The sequence below is a fragment of the Lepidochelys kempii genome, chromosome 25 (genome assembly GCF_965140265.1).
Source record: "Lepidochelys kempii isolate rLepKem1 chromosome 25, rLepKem1.hap2, whole genome shotgun sequence".
In the NCBI taxonomy this organism is placed as follows: domain Eukaryota; kingdom Metazoa; phylum Chordata; order Testudines; family Cheloniidae; genus Lepidochelys; species Lepidochelys kempii.
Genome location: NC_133280.1, coordinates 5,153,944 through 5,171,287, shown reverse-complemented (window position 1 = coordinate 5,171,287; position 17,344 = coordinate 5,153,944). Strand labels below are relative to the sequence as shown.

At 47.4% G+C, this 17,344-nt stretch overlaps 1 protein-coding gene across 3 annotated transcripts in view; it reads left to right on the top strand.

Moving 5' to 3' along the window:
• Positions 1 to 12,274: 12,274 nt before the first annotated feature.
• Positions 12,275 to 17,344, top strand: part of MBD3 (methyl-CpG binding domain protein 3) — an 86,733-nt gene continuing 81,663 nt past the window's right edge. Inside the window, exon 1 of one of the 3 annotated variants that reach the window (XM_073324503.1) lies at positions 12,275 to 12,400. In XM_073324503.1, the coding sequence (XP_073180604.1) occupies positions 12,345 to 12,400 (56 nt within the window). In that variant the 5' untranslated portion in view covers positions 12,275 to 12,344. Of the gene's footprint in view, positions 12,401 to 13,031; positions 13,506 to 17,344 lie in introns of those variants that run through there. The other 2 variants (XM_073324502.1, XM_073324504.1) reach the window with 2 other exon arrangements.

Below are 17,344 nucleotides of genomic sequence, written 5' to 3'. Positions count from 1 at the left end.
GTTTATGAAGGCTCATTCTTGCACACACACAGCAGCACAGATTTTCTTTCAGTTTTTAATCTTTAATTCTGTCCTTCAGAATCTTGCATGTGGTGAATTACCTGGAGTTTTTACAAAAAGAATTATTTTTGCGAATACAGACTAACACGGCTGCTACTCTGAAACTTGGAGTTTTTAACTAAACAATTTTGAAGATATATCCATATTTGGATGCTGTTGAGGTGTTGTTTAGTTCACGGCTGAAGGATCTAATTTGCAAGTCCAGGTCTGAACTTCAGGCTGCAGAGTGACCAGCACCTGGGCAATTTTTAATTTAAATGGATCCTTGAGGGAGTGGGGGAAAACAAAATTAAATGTCAAACATCCAGTAAGGCAGTATTAAGGCTGAGAAATTAAATATGCTGAACCTGACTTCCTGAAGTAGTGTTAACTCAACATAGTTATAGCCATATAATGCAGGTTAAAATCCTAAAAAACAATCATAAGGTCTCTAAACACACTAACCTCCATGGAAACTTAACCAATGTGCCTGAAAACTGCCATGTATCTTGTAAAGGTAGAATTTTTCTCACCGATTTCTACAAAAGAAGCACTCCAGTTTTAAAAGTTTCTTAGTATTTGGCCTTAAAGGTCAAAAGTGGTTTGATTTACAGACTCCATACATGTGTGACTGATCTGCCTGATCCAAGAGTATCATGCAGAAGCATAGGGAGTGATGAGCTAATTTTGATGCTCAAGGGGTGCGGGGAGGGAGAGGAATAACACATCTGATGAGAAGTGTGTGTGGTCCAGCAGAGCTTGTGAGCTCTAGACTAAGACCATGAGGGAGCTGCTGTGGCTTGGGCTCCTTGGAACTACTGCTATTGATTCCTTACATTGCCATTTGCAACAGCAGCTTTAAGTGCCACAACCCCATTTGAGTGCAGAAAACTCCCCAAAGGTCTGTATTCCCTTCTTAGCATGCTCTTCTGTTGTCAAAACTCTGCTGCTTTTTCCAATACCATATCTTTTGTGAAATCAAAGCAGCAAACTCCTCTCTGCTCCATTTTACCTGCGTTTACATGTTTAATTACATATCTAGGGTGGGTATGCTTATAAATATTACTGCTGATATCTAATAGGACAAGATATCTGATAGGACTAGGTTTGCTGGGGGATGGGGACCTAAGCGTAGGGGGAAGTGGGATAATGGGAGGAAATACAAGGAGGAGGGTACAAGATGAGAAGCCTCCTGATCCCTATTGAGAAAGCAGGGCAATCAGCTAGTTATCATAGGTGCCTGTACACGAATGCAAGAAGCCTGGGAAACAAGCAGGAAGAATTGGAAGTCTCAGCACAATCAAGGAACTAAGATGTGATTGGAATAACAGAAGCTTGGTGGGGCAGTTCGCATGATTGGAGCACTGTCACGGATGGGTATAAACGGTTAGGAAGGACAGGTATGGGAGGAAAGGTGGAGGAGTTGCATTGTATGTAAGAGAGCAGTATGACTGCTCAGAGATCCAGTATGAAACTGGAGAAAAGCCTGTTGAGAGTCTTTGGGTTAAATTTAAAGGCGAGAGCAGCAAGGGTCATGTTGTGGTGGGCGTGTGCTATAGACCACCAGACCAGGAGGAGGAGGTAGACGAGGCTTTCTTCAGACAACTAACAGAAGTTTCCAGATCACAGGCCCTGGTTCTCATGGGGGACTTCAGTCACCCTGACATCTGCTGGGAGAGCAACACAGCAATTCACAGACAATCCAGGAAGTTTTCGGAGAGTGTTGGGGACAACTTCCTGGTACAAGTGCTGGAGGAACCAAAAAGGGGCCGTGCTCCTCTTGACCTGCTGCTCACAAACAGGGAAGAATTGGTAGGGGAAGCAGAAGTGGGTGGCAACCTAGGTAGCAGTGACCATGAGATGGTTGAAAACAACAAGGAGTCCGGTGGCACCTTAAAGACTAACAGATTTATTTGAGCATAAACTTTTGTGGGTAAAAACCCCACTTCAGATTTATGCTCAAATAAATCTGTTAGTCTTTAAGGTGCCACTGGACTCCTTGTTGTTTTAGTGGATACAGATGAACACAGTTACCCTCTGATACTTGAGATGATTGAGTTCAGGGTCCTGACAAAAGGAAGAAAGAGTAGCAAAATATGGACCCTGGACTTCAGAAAAGCAAACTTAGACTCCCTCAGGGAACTGATGGGGAGGATCCCCTGGGAGGCAAATATTAGGGGGAAAGAAGTCCAGGAGAGCTAGCTGTATTTTAAAGAAGCCTTACTGAGGGCTCAGGAACAAACCATCCTGATTTGCAGAAAAAATAGCAAATATGGCAGGCAACCCGCTTGGCTTAACAGAGAAATCTTCGGTGAGCTTAAACTCAAAAAGGAAGCTTACAAGAAGTGGAAATTTGGACAGATGACAACTAGGGAGGAGTATAAAGAGATTGCTAGAGCATGCAGGGGTGTAATCAGGAAGGCCAAGGCACAATTGGAGTTGCAGCTAGCAAGGGATGTGAAGGGTAACAAGAAGGTGGTCAGGGAAAGTGTGGGACCCTTACTGAATGGGGGAGGCAACCTAGTGACAGATGATGTGGAAAAAGCTGAAGTATTCAATGCTTTTTTTGCCTTGGTCTTCACAGACAACATCAGCTTCCAGACTGCTGCACTGGGCAACGCAGTATGGTGAGGAGGTGACCAGCCCTCTGTGGAGAAAGAAGTGATTAAGGACTTTTTAGAAAAGCTGGACATGCACAAGTCCATGGGTCCAGATCTAATGCATCCGAGGGTGCTGAGGGAGTTGGCTGATGTGATTGCAGAGCCATTGGCCATTATCTTTGAAAATTTGTGGCGATCGGGGAGGTCCTGGACAATTGGAAAAAGGCAAATATAGTGCCCATCTTTAAAAAAGGGAAGAAGGAGCATCTGGGGAACTGCAGACCTCATCTCAGTCACTGGCAAAATCATGGAGCAGGTCCTCAAGAAATCCATTTTGAAGCACTTGGAGGAGAGGAAGGTGATCAGGAACAGTCCACATGGATTCACCAAGGGCAAGTCATGCCTGAACAAACTGATTGCCTTCTATGAGGAGATAACTGGCTCTGTGGATGAGGGGAAAGCAGTGGACGTGTTGTTCCTTGACTTTAGCAAAGCTTTTGACACGGACTCCCACAGTATTCTTGCCAGCAAGTTAAAGAAGTATGGGCTGGATGAACGGACTGTAAGGTGGATAGAAAGCTGGCTATATTGTTGGGCTCAACGGGTAGTGATCAACGACTCAATGTCTAGTTGGCAGCTGGTATCAAGAGGAATGCCCCAGGGGTCGGTCATGGGGCTAGTTGTGTTCAACATCTTTATTAATGATCTGGATGATGGGTTGAATTGCACCCTCAGCAAGTTCGCAGATGACTCTAAGATGGGGGGAGGGGTAGATACGCTGGCGGGTAGGGATAGGGTCCAGAGTGACCTAGACAAATGGAGGATTGGGCGAAAAGAAATCTGATGGGGTTCAACAAGGACACTGCACATTGGAAGGAAGAAACTTATGCACTGCTACAGGCTGGGGACTGACTGGCTAAGAAGCAGTTCTGAAGAAAAGGACCTGGGGATTACAGGGGATGAGAAGCTGGATATGAGTCAGCAGTGTGCCTTTGTTGCCAAGAAGACCAACGGCAAATTGGGCTGTATTAGTAGGAGCATTGCCAGCAGATCGAGGGAAGTGATTATTCCCCTCTATTTGGCACTGGTGGGGCCACACCTGAAGTATTGTGTCCAGTTTTGGTCAACCCACTACAGAAGGGATGTGGACAAATTGGAGAGAGTCCAGCGGAGGGCAACAAAAATGATTAGGGGGCTGGAGCACATGACAGATGAGGAGAGGGGGAGGGAACTGGGATTATTTAGTCTGCAGAAGAGAAGAGTGAGGGGGGATTTAATAGCAGCCCTCCCCTGAAGGAGGGTTCTAAAGAGGATGGAGCTCGGCTGTTCTCAATGGTGGCAGATGACAGAACAAGAAGCAATGGTCTCTATTTGCAGTGGGGGAGGTCTATGTTAGATATTAGGAAACACTATTTTACTAGGAGGGTGGTGAAGCACTGCAATGGGTTACCTAGAGAGGTGGTGGAATCTTCATAATCTCCCTAGAATCATAGAATATCAGGGTTGGAAGGGACCTCAGGAGGTCATCTAGTCCAACCCACTGCCCAAAGCAGGACCAGTCCCCCAACTAACTCATCCCAGCCAGAGCGTTGTCAAGCCTGACCTTAAAAATCTCTAAGGAAGGCGATTCCACCATCTCCCTAGGTAACCCATTCCAGTGCTTCACCACCCTCCTAGTGAAAAGGTTTTTCCTAATATCCAACCTAAACCTCCCCCTTTGCAACTTGAAACCATTACTCTTGTTCTGTCATCTGGTATTGCTGAGAACAGTCTAGATCCATCCTCTTTGAAACCCCCTTTCAGTTTATTGAAAACAACTATCAAATCCCCCCTCATTCTTCTCTTCTGCAGACTAAATAATCCCAGTTCCCTCAGCCTCTCCTCATAAGTCATGCGCTCCAGCCCCCTAATCATTTTTGTTGCCCTCCACTGGACTCTTTCCAGTTTTTCCACAGCCTTCTAGTAGTGTGGAGCCCAAAACTGGACACAGTACTCCAGATGAGGCCTCACCAATGCCGAATAGAGGGGAATGATCACGTCCCTCTATCTACTGGCAATGCTCCTACTTATACAGCCCAAAATGCTGTTAGCCTTCTTGGCAACAAGGGCACACTGTTGATTCATATCCAGCTTCTCATCCACTGTAACCCCTACGTCCTTTTCTGCAGAACTGCTGCCCAGCCACTCAGTCCCTAGTCTGTAGCGGTGCATGGGATTCTTCCATCCTAACTGCAGGATTCTGCACTTGTCCTTATTGAACCTCATCAGATTTCTTTTGCCCCAATACTCTAATTTGTCTAGGTCCCTCTGTAGCCTATCCCTATCCTCCAGCGTATCTGTCTCTCCTCCCAGTTTAGTGTCATCTGTAAACTTGCTGAGAGTGCAATCCACGCTGTCCTCCAGATCATTAATGAAGATATTGAACAAAACCGACCCTTGGGGCACTCTGCTTGATACCGGCTGCCAACTAGACATGGAGCCATTGATCACTACCCGTAGAGCCTGATGATCTAGCCAGCTTTCTATCCACCTTATAGTCCATTCATCCAGCCAATACTACTTTAACTTGCTGGCAAGAATACTGTGGGAGACCATATCAAAACTTTGCTAAAGTCAAGGAATAAATAACATGTCCATTACTTTCCCCTTGTCCACAGAGCCAGTTATCTCATCATAGAAGGCAATTAGGTTAGTCAGACCTGACTTGCCCTTGGTGAATCCATGCTGACTGTTCCTGATCACTTTCCTCTCTTCAAAGTGCTTCAAAATGGATTCCTTGAGGACCTGCTCCATGATTTTTCCAGGGACTGAGGTGAGGCTGACCAGCCTGTAGTTCCCCAGATGCTCCTCCTTCCGTTTTTTAAAGATGGGTGCACTACATTAGCCTGTTTCCAGTCATCCTGGACCTCCCCTGATCGCCATGAGTTTTCAAAGGTAATGGCCAATGGCTCTGCAATCACATCAGCACCTTCTTTAGCACCCTCGGATGCAGTGCATCCAGCCCCATGGACTTGTGCTCGTCCAGCTTTTCTAAATAATCCTGAACCACTTCTTTCTCCACAGAGGGCTGGTCACCTTCTCCCCATGCTGTGCTGCCCAGTGCAGTAGTCTGAGAACTGACCTTGTTCATGAAGACAGAGGCAAAAAAAGCATCGAGTACATTAGCTTTTTCCACATCCTCTGTCACTAGGTTGCCTCCCCCATTCAGTAAGGGGCACACACTTTCCTTGACCACCTTCTTGCTGCTAACGTACCTGTAGAAACCCTTCTTGTTACTCTTAACATCTCTTGCCCTAGCTGCAACTCCAATTGTGCTTTGGCCTTCCTGATTTCACTCCTGCATGCTCAAGCAATATTTTATACTCCTCCCTGGTCATTTGTCCAAGCTTCCCCTTCTTGTAAGCTTCTTTTTTGTGTTTTAAGATCAGCAAGGATTTCACTGTTAAGCAAAGGTTTTGCTGCCATATTTACTATTCTTTCTACGCATTGGGATGGTTTGTTCCTGTAACCTCAATAAGGATTCTTTAAAATACACCATCCTTAGAGGTTTTTAAGGCCTGGCTTGACAAAGCCCTGGCTAGGATGATTTAGTTGGGGTTTCAGTCTATAGGTGCTCCCTGTGCAGTACCTGTTCTTTTGACAAAGGAGTGACAATTCCTGAAGCCCAGTCTACAGAAAAGCCACCTCTTGAAAGATGCCAGTTTCTGAATAGAAGCTGGGATAGTATGATGTGGATGGGATGAGGTCAGTGAGGACTACAGAAAGTATCCTCCAGTAACAAATGCCATAGAATTTAGGCACTTGGAGAGGCAGGTAGACGTTGGATTTGTTTATCTTTGGCTGTACAGAAACACAAGTGGCTGAGCATAACATTTTCAATGATGGCTGCATATCTCAAATTAGCATTTATGAGTTGGCAAAAACTAATTATTTACATTTTTGCTACTCTTCAGGCACCAGGTGCAAACCTTTATTAAAGTTCTTCCAGTAATTACTGGCTACTTGGCATAGCCAGTCTTTCCAAATTGACTGTCTTAGTGCCCTTTCTTTAAAATATCTAATCCATATGTCAAGTATAATCGTATACAACCAAAGTGCTGAGAGACCATGGTCTGATAGGAAAATAAAAATCCTAACCCTTGCAAACTTGAAATACTCCACTAGGGGGCACATTCAGTGTTCGACTGATGCTAGCTGGACTATAACCAAAAGGCTAAAAAGATGTAAAACTCAACAAAAAACTATGAAGGTGGGAGGGGGAAGATATGCAGCTCTGTTTTTTTAAAATTGTATATCTTTAAAATAGCTTTTTTAAAAAGGTCTTGGAATGTACCCAATGAAATCCTCGCTCTTCTTTGCATGAGTGTTCCTGCACATTCCACTCTTGGAGCACATGCACCCAAGACTGGATTCTCTTTGGCTGGCAGCGTCCATTGAGGCTGTGCCTGTGCCCTTGATCCCCTTCTTTCCCTCTCCCCCACCACTCATGGCATAAAGGGTAAAATGAGCCCAAATGCCTCTTTGTTCCTTTTTACTGCCCGTAGCTGTGAGATGGAGCCTCTAGCACTGTCCACTGTTCTTGCCACTGTCCAATTAATCTTAGATGTAGAATTTATTAGTTTAGTTACGTTTCTTTTTGCCCATTGCTGGCAGTTAGCAGAGGGCACAAGACTCAGTCAGGGCTCTGTCAATGAAGGGCCATAAGTCAGAGATGAGCCTTGCCTATATCTCAGTACAGATACCTAAGGCAGCACCTGCTAAGTATCCGCCTCTTGGCACCAATCTCAGCACCAAGATCCTCAATACCCAGTACCTATCCATCAGCCACATCTTTGGCAGTGACAGTACCCATCACACAGTATCAACTGCTTCTTTACCTGAGACGTCAGTCCAACCTCTCTGGCACCAAAGGACTGCTCAGGGCTGAATGATACGTTGGTGGGGCTGATACCGGCGTTGCCATTACTAGAGAGGCTCAAGTAAGTCTTTACAAAACTCCCTACTGTAGTGCCTCTGGCTGGCTAAGGAAGTGACCCCTATACCAATCTTTCTGGTGCACAGGTGGAGTGTTCCTGACACATCTGTCCCTCCTTGGAGGAGATATATTCCTTCTCATCCCCTGAACATAGCAAGGAATTATTCCCTACCTGTCCTTCATCACCCCCTAGGTAGCTCAGCAGGAGTCAGGGAGGAATTGATGAGAGCTAGGAAGAGATCAGGTCCTTATAAGGATCACCCCCACCTGGCATCTCCTGATGTGCCCTCCATTGCATTACCCATAGACGGGCCATACTGGTCCCGCTGAGGATGTTCAGAAAGCCAGCATCCTCCACTGTATCTAGAGTCATGTCTTTCTCACCAAAGAGGCGAATTCAGCCTCCACAGATAACTTGTCTCCATCTGTAGCTGCTGCAGAGGCAAGAAGAGGAGAGTGAAAAAGGGGCATTCTCCTGAGCAGGAGCATCAGATCTAGGCTCCAATATTCTCTTCTTCCCCTGATGAGGCGGTCAACCCACTTTCAGCAGCATTGGCAGATGAATTCAAACTCCTCCAAGACTTGATAAACCAGATGGCTGAACCCTGGACGTTTCTGTGGAGATTATAGCAGAGAAGCAACATAAACTCTTAGATATACCCCACTCTGTAACTCCAAGAAAAGAAGGTTGGCCATGTTGACCATTTATGGTCTGTTGGAACTCACCAATAAATCTGGCACATGCCTTCTCAATCTGCTATCCAGGAAAGCGGACAGAAAACATCAGGTCCTTGTGATCGTGTGACTCGCATTTCAAAGTGCTGCCGCGGGAGCACTCCCGCAACAGCGCTTTGAAATTTCTAGTGTAGCCATGCCCTAAGCTAAGAGTAACCCTGTGGACCTCATCCCAATTTCCTGCCCAAAGTGGTTTCAAAATTCCACATAAAGCAGTCCATTCACCTCCTGGTTTTCTTTCCTAAGGCTCTCTACCCCTGCTGAAGTGAAACTTCATACACTAATTGCTGTGAGAATGTTGACTTTTTATTTGGATAGAACAAATCCATTCAGGGACACACCTAGACTATGTGATGTATTTTTCAGACAGAGTCAAAGAGCAACTTATATCCACTCAGATCTTATCTGAGTGGGAATCAGACTGCATAAGAATTTGCTACAAGTTAGCCAGGAAAAGCCCCTGGCCATAGCAGAATTCATTCCACTAGGGCAGTGGTTTTCAACCTTTTTCATTTGCGGACCCCTAAAAAGTTTCGAATGGAGGTGCAGACCCCTTTGGATGACAGATTGAAAACCACTGCACTAGATTGATTGCATCTGTCAAATTTCAGTAGGGCTATCCTGAAATCACTCTTCACGTAGAACTCTTCATTCCCACCTCCAAGCAAACAGACACCAAGAGTGAAATCTGTGTGGATAGTCACATGGAGAAGAAAGAAGAGTTACTTACCCTACGGTAACTATGGTTCTCCATGTGTTACCAACACAGATTCCATGACCCACTCTCCTTCCCCACTAATGTGGAGTCCTATTCCTAAGGGATTCTATATTGGCAAAAGAACTGAGAGGCAGTCGGGCCCGCTCTACGCTTTATGCCCTTGAGAGAGGGGAACAAGAGCATCTATGATGCAGATATGGCCTCAGTGCCCCAGTGAACTAACCAAAAAGAATCTGCTTTTGAGCACATAGGGCGTATTCACACCAACAGTGGAATCTGTATGAACAACACATCTCAAAGAACCACAGTTACTGTAGGGTAAGTAACCATTCTTTATTCATCATGATGGGAAAGTTATTGCTAGAGCTGGTAATAGTATTTTTGTGGAAACGTGTTTGGACAAAATGACTTTTCACCCAAAACAAATATTTTTGCAGAAAATACTTATTTTAGTCAAAATGTTCTGGGGGTTTTTTTGTGTCAATGAATGTTTTTCAGTAAAAGTTTCAAGTTTTTGTTTGTTTGTTTGGTTTTATTTTTTTAACCAAAGACCTGAAGATATTTTTATTGTACATTTCCTGTAAAAAGAACTGGCATTTTTCGATCAGCTCTAATTACTACACATATCTTCCAATCCACTCATGCAGGCTTTCTGGAAATAACTGTAGAGCAAGACATTTCATAAGTACCTACAAAAAGAAACCAGTGCTACATACAAAACTATTTTTTTAAAAGCCCCTCTAGAGAGTGAATGCCTTTAGAAAAAACAGAGAGCTCTATGCTGCATTAATCAGAGGCAGAGTAGTCATAGATCTTAAAAGATAATAATCTCTCCCACCAAGAAGAAACAAATACATATATTAATCAACTATCCCCCAGAACATAAGTTGTTAGCCTCTACAGTAGTTTTGAACTCCTGTCACATTAGGCTGGACAACTTGAGCTCAACATGCTTGGGATACTGGATTTTTCCTGCCCTTTGGACTTGCACATAATATATGCTGCTCATATCCTTCCTTGATCTCCTGCTGCTTGCCATATAAGGTAAGTGGAAACCAGTAAGAGAGCCATATCTTTTTTTTTTTAAAGTAATATGAGTAAAACTACCAAAAGCCTCCAGACCAGCTGTTCTACAGAGATAGGTAGAGGAAGTAATGAATGTTTAAATAGGACTGTGGTCAGAAGGATCTGAGTGACAGTTGGGGATATATTTCAGAGTAGCAGCTGTGTTAGTCTGTATTCGCAAAAAGAAAAGGAGTACCAGTGGCACCTTAGGGACTAACCAATTTATTTGAGCATAAGCTTTCGTGAGCTACAGCATCCGCTGAAGTGAGCTGTAGCCCATGAAAGCTTATGCTCAAATAAATTGGTTAGTCTCTAAGGTGCCACTAGTACTCCTTTTCTAGTTGGGGATATACCCACCATGGGGCTGGGAAGGCCTCAGGACCCAGGCAAAGTATCTGAACAGCCCAATAGATGTGCCTACTCAAAAAGTTCTGAGCTGGTGCACCCAATGTGTGCACATGCCAACAGTGAGGATCCATGCAGGCAAGTACTGAAACTATTTTTGGAGCTGACCACTGATTTATCAGGTGAAAGGGGGATTCACTGTCACACATGCAGCCTACAACCATCAACAAAGAGATAAGAACATAAGAACGGCCATACTGGGTCAGACCAAAGATCCATCAAGCCCAGTATCCTGTCCTCTGACATTAGCCAATGGCAGGTGCCCCAAAGGGAATAAACAGACAGGTTTTCATAGATCCATGCCCTGTCATCCAATCCCAATTCTGGCAAACAGAGGCTAGGGACACCATTCCTGCCCACCCTGGCTAATAGCCATTGATGGACCTATCTTCCATGAATCTGTCTAGCTCCCTTTTGAACCCTGTTATCATATTGGCCTTCACAACACCCTCTGGCAAGGAGTTCCAGAGGTTGACAGTGCGTTGCGTGAAAAAATACTTTCTTGTGTTTGTTTTAAACCTGCTACCTATTAATTTCATTTGGTGGCCCCTTGTTCTTGTATTATGAGGAGTAAATAACACTTCATTTACTTTCTCTATACCACTCATGATTTTATAGACCTCTATCATATCCCCCCTTAGTTGCCTCTTTCCCAAGCTGAAAAGTCCCAGTCTTATTCATCTCTCCTCATACGAAAGCCATACTATACCCCTAATCATTTTTGTTGCCCTTTTCTGAACCTTTTCCAATTCCAATATATCTTTTTTGGGATGGGATGACCACATCTGCACGCAGTATTGAAGGTGTGGGTGTACCATGGATTTATTATCTACCCTTTCTTGATGATTCCCAACGTTCTATTCGTTTTTTGGACTGCCCCTGCACATTGAGTGGATGACTTCAGAGAACTGTCCACAATGACTCCAAGATCTCTTTCTTGAGTGGTAACAGCTAATTTAGACCCCATCCTTGTATATGTAGAGCTGGGATTATGTTTTCCAATGTGCACTACTTTGCATTTATCAACATTAAATTTAATCTGCCATTTTGTTGGCCAGTCACCCAGTTTTGTGAGATCCTTTTGTAGCTCTTTGCAGTCTGCCTGGGACTTATCTGTCTTGAGTAGTCTTGTATCATCTGCCCATTTTGCCACCTCACCGTTTACCCCTTTTTCCAGATTGTTTATGAATACGTTAAATAGGACTGGGCCCAGTACGGATCCCTGGGACAAAAAGGACCAAAAAACCCCTGTTCCTAGAAAATAGCCTCTAATGACCAGCCCTGTGCAAACCAAACCGGGCCTGCTCCTCCTCTGGCTCTGTTCTTCAGGGGTGGCCAAAGTAGGGGCTGCATGGCCTACAATACTCGCCTCTGCGCCGAGCAAAGGCAACAAGCTCCTCAAGGAGACACGCCGCCGTCTCCAGGCAGAAGCGCCAGGTCCCTGGGCGCGATGCTCTCCAGGCAGAGGAGAGAGGGCCCTGGGCAAGGTATGCCCCCGCCCCGTCTCCAGGCAGGGGTGACCGGGCCCCATCTCTGGGCAGAGGCGGTGGGTCCCCGGGAGAGACACCCGCCCGCCACCGGCTCCCCGCGGGCCTCCGCCCAGTCCCCCCCGGGGCCGCCTGTTCGGGGCCCCCGCGGGGCGCCGCGTGGGGGCCGGGCCCGCAGGGGGCAGCGAGCCGGGCGCGGCGCGGCGCGGGGCCGAGCCCGCAGGGGGCGCCAGCGGGCGGGGAGGAAGGGGGCCCCTGCCCCCTGGCCGCGCGGGGAGCTGGGCTCGCCCTCACTCCGGCCAGGGGCGGGCGGAGGGAAGATGCCCAGGGCGGATCTGCCGGGACACAGAGGCGGCCAGGGGCGGCCGGCTCTGGGGTAAGGGGGCGCGGGGCCGTGCTGCACCGGGGGGGGGTCAGGGGTCAGTGGGGGGCGGATGGGGGGACCGTATGGGGCGGAGGTCCCGGGGGAGACTGGCGCTGGGGGATGACGGGGTGGGGGTCACTGAGGGAGGGGGGGCACCGGGGGAGATGGGGTCGCTGCCGAGGCTGGGGGCCCCGTGGAGGGCTTTGGGTGGGGGCTGTGTGAGGGGTAGGGGGTGACGTGTGGGTCACTGCTCTGTGGGGCTGGGCCTCTCCCCCCCCCCGCAGGTCACCCGCCCCCTCCTCTCAGGAGGGGACTATATAGCTGAGCAGCGCGCGCTGCACGCGGTCTCTCTGGGCGGAGGGATACAGGGTGGTCTGTCTCCCCCTCCCCAGCTTGGCGCCGAGGGGGCGGAGCAACGGCCACCGCGCGCCGCGCTGTCGGGAGGGGGAGTAACGGCCGCCGCGCGCGCCGCTCAGGCAGCGGGTAGTAGCCCCAGCGTCTCTCGGGGGGAGGGAAGGAGAGTGGAACAGCTGAGGCGAGACAGGAGCAGTGAGGGGTTGCGGCTCCGGTGGAGGGGGGAGCGAAAAGAGAGAGGAACAGCGACAGCCGCGTTCAAGAGGTGGCGGGGGGAGTAAGGGCCGCGGCGCCGCTTGGGGGTGGTGGTGAACAGAGAGCGGAACAGCTGCGTCTCGGTTGGTAGGGGGAGGAGGTAAGCACAGAAGAACAGCCTGTGGCGGAGGGGGCGACGCTGTGGTGAGCGGGAGACTGGAACAGCCACCAGAGCCGTCACCTCTCGCGGGCGGGGGGCGGACCCAGCAGCCGGCGCCGTCGCGGCGGGGGAAGGAGTGAGTAGCCGCAGCAGGGAAGAGCCGGCGCTGCCCGCGGCGGGAGGAGTGCGCGGCGGCCGGGAACAGCCGGTGGAACTAGCCTGGGAGCCGGCGGCGGCGGCTGCTCAGTGATCGCGGCGGAGCGAGGAGGGAGCCAGCGCAGGCCGAGCCCCGGCGGAGATGGAGCGGAAGAGGTGGGAGTGCTCAGCCCTCCCGCAGGGATGGAAAAGGGAAGAAGTGACCAGAAAGTCGGGGCTCTCAGCCGGCAAGAGTGATGTCTATTACTATAGGTGAATGTGCCATGGGGGGGCCATGGGGTGCCGGGGGCCGCCCGCCCTGCCGCAGCCATGCGTTACGCTAGGTGACTGTGCTATGGGGGCCGGGAGCTGCCTCCGATGTCTGTTGCAATAAGTGAAGGTACAGTAGGTGGTCTGGGGGGAACCCCTGCCCTGTCAGATGTCTCTTATATAGGTGCTGTTGGGCCTGAGGGGTACAGGGAGCCTGTCCTTCCTGGTCCACTAATATTTATTACTATAGGTGAATGTACCATTGGGGGGCTGGGGGGACCATGGGGTGCGAAGCATCTGCCCTACCCAGTGATGTCTGTCACTATAAGTGAGCGTGCGGTGGGGTTGGGCACCCACCCTACCACATTGTTATAGGTAGCAGATGGCACATTCTTCTGTAGTAGTAGACACCAGTGTGGCTGGGTGAGCAGCCCCCCAGTATCCTCCTTCTGCACTGGTGTCTGTTACCTTAGGTGAATGTGCCGCAGGGGGCCATGGGGTCCAGAGTAATAGCTTGCTATAAATGCATGTGCTGTTAGAGCCCACTGAGTTGGGAGAGTAGGGGGAAGAAAGGCTGACCTACTAATGTCTGTCTCCGTAGGTAACTCTGCCATGGAGGTGGATGTTGCAGGAAGAATATGGGACCTTAAGGCAATGCTGATAGTGTTATCAGTTGCTATATGTGAATATGCTGTAGAGTGGTTGCAGGGTGAGCCATTGTGTCCGGGGAGGGGCTACCTGCCCTGTCACATTGATACCTATTTCTGTAGGCAAGCCTGTTATGAGATCGGGGGCAGGGGGTGGTCAGGAACGATTTGCCCTGCTTCTGTGATGTCTGTTACTAAAGATGAATGTGCTGTAGAGTCCTGGGGGGAGGCCTCAACCTGCTCTGTTAGCATGAAATCTGTTACCATCAGTGACTGTGCTGTTGGGGGAAGCATGTGGTATGGATGAGCTGCCCACTCTGCCAGAATCATGTATATTAATGTAGTTGTATGTGTTACATTTCTGTAGGTGGGACATAGTGCCCACAGGGAATTCACAAGGGCAGTACCACTGCACCCAGGATCTGCCAAACCTGCCGTGATGATGGTATCTTACAGTTGAAGTAGAATAGCTGTGGGGGACAGGGAGGGTGTTGAGCAGAGGAGTGCAGCATGAGTTCCCCTACTGCACTGAGCTGGCAGATAGGGATTTTGGCCCTGAAGAGTAAAGAGATGTACACCATCAACTTCTGCAAAATCATAGGTTTCAGTTCTAAAATCTAACCGTTATGGCTATGAAGAGACCTTTCAGACTTGGACTGAGTATAAATCAATGCAATGTCATCTTCCTGAGTATATAGATTGAAAATGTCAGCCCTTCTATGCAACCAGTGAAGTGAGCTGTAGCTCACAAAAGCTTATGCTCAAATAAATTTGTTAGTCTCTAAGGTGCCACAAGTACATTTTTTTTTTTTTTTTTTTTTTGCAAATACAGACGAACATGGCTGCTTCTCTGAAGCCCTTCTATTGTTGCTCATAGTTTCTGCAGGAGAAAGAAAAGACCTCTTTTTAGCAGTTTGAGTCCGCTGCTCAAAATGTGTGAGATATACCTACTAGTTCAGGAGCCTGAGGGCTGGGCCTACAAAATTAAGGGCACCTTCCATTTGTCTACAGTGAATTTTCCAGATATGTCAATTTGCAAAAGATAGAAGGTATAATACAGCTTTTATGCAATAACTAAACTTTTAGTTACTGTTGCATTCTGCATTACTAAGACCAGGTCTGTACTTCAAATTTAGGTCATCCTAGCTGTGTTTCTTAGGGTTGTGAAAAAATCACACTGCTGACCTAACTCCCGGTGTAGACTTAGCTACTGCCTCTCAGAGAGTTGGATTAATTACAGCGATGGAAAAACCACTTCCACCATTGTAGGAAGTATCTACATTATGGTGCTACAGCTGCAGCACTGTAGTGCCTATAGTGAGAGAGAGCCCTGGGGCTTGTCTGAAGAATTCTTCCTTTGACCTAGTGCTGCATACATGGGGGCTTAGGTCCGCTTAACTCTATTGCTCAGGGGTGTGGATTTTTCACAGCCGTGGGCTTGAGCAACGTAAAAATGGCCATACTAGGTTAGACCAATGGTCCATCCAGCCCAGTATCCTGTTTTCCAACAGTGGCCAATGCCTGGTACTTCAGAGGGAATGAACAGAACAGACAGTCATCAAATGACCCATCCCCTGTCATCCACTCACAGCTTGTGGCAAACAGAGGCTAGGGACATTCAGAGCATGATGTTGCATCACTGCCTATCCTGGCTAATAGTCATTGGTCCTGGCTAATAGTCAGTTCCTGCAGGAACTTCCCTAGTTCTTTTTTGAACCCTGTTATAGTTTTAGCCTTCACAACATCCCCTCGCAAAGAGTTCCACAGGTTGACCCTGCGGTGTGTGAAGAAGTACTTTCTTTTGTTTGTTTTAAACTTGCTGCCTGTTAATTTCATTGGTTGACTCCTAGTTCTTGTGTGTTGTGAAGGAGTAAATAACATTTCCATATTCACTTTCTCCACAAGATTTTATAGACCTCTATCATATTCCCCCTTAGCCGTCCCTTTTCCAGCCTGAAAAGTCCCAGGCTTTTTAATTTCTTTTCATGTGGAAGCTGTTCCATAATCTTAATCAATTTTGTTGCCTTCTCTGTACCTTTTCCAATTCCAGTATGTCTTTTCTGAGATGGGGTGACCAGATCTGCATGCAGTATACAAGATGTGGGCATATCATGGATTTATATAGAGGCATTATGATAATTTTCTGTCTTAATATCTACCCCTTTCCTAATGGTTTCTAACATTCCGTTAGCTTTTTTGACTGCCACTGTAAATTGAGTAGCTGGGTCAATATTCATTTTCTAATGTAGACCAGCCCACAGTGTGGAAAAAATACTTGTCACTTTTAACACCTCTGCGTTTTTGACATTTGTTTAGCTGACCATTTGTGTGTTCAGTTACATATTGTATACGTATAATTCCAGTAATTTGTTCATGGAAGTTAGATATTGTGCACCAAAATGATTGGAATACAAGCCCTTTGTGCCATCATTAGACTTAAGAATTAACACTCATCTGAGTTGAATGGTGGTGGCAGTTAGTACTTCTCTGAAGTGCTCTTCAGGATAAGAGGATTGTACAGTAGTTTTGTGTTTGGAAGGTTTTCTCTGTAATCACAAGTTAGAAATTAACTCTTTATGTAAAAGTTTCCCTTTTGCGGAGAGTGAATGTGGTTGTATAGGGAGAGAGGAGGCATTCCACTGTCCAGGGTCAGCCTGGAATTGGGTGTCTGACATTACTAGTCAGAGTCTGGTTGGAGATTAGGCTCTCCCCTAAGCATGGTTCATGGATGGAATTCTAGCAGCAATCTCCCACTTCCCAGCAGCTGGTTGTGAGGGGGCTGGGTTTCTCACCAGGGTGTGGCTTGTGACAGAGTAGTGACTTCAGAACTAAAAGAACTGAGAGAGCAGCTGTGTCTGCTTTTGTAAGAGCTCTTTTTGGGCCTAAATGGAGCAGAATAATATTGAGGGCAGGGAATGTTCACCTGCAAATGGTTTCAGGCACTGCCTGAAATTCCAAAAGTCTCACTTTGGAGACCAGGAAGAGAGAGAGAGTGTGATCAGTTTTGTCATGAGAGAGATTCCTCAGAAGCATTTCCTTTTAGGAGTTTTGTCTAGAAAGGCATTCCCCAAACAACTCTGTATCAGTCAACCCCATAACATTCATTTATTTGTGAGTTTCTTGCCCCCACAGTGCATCAACCAACATACATAAAAAATCAACCCAGTCTGGGAGGGAATATAGTTTTGGTAAAAT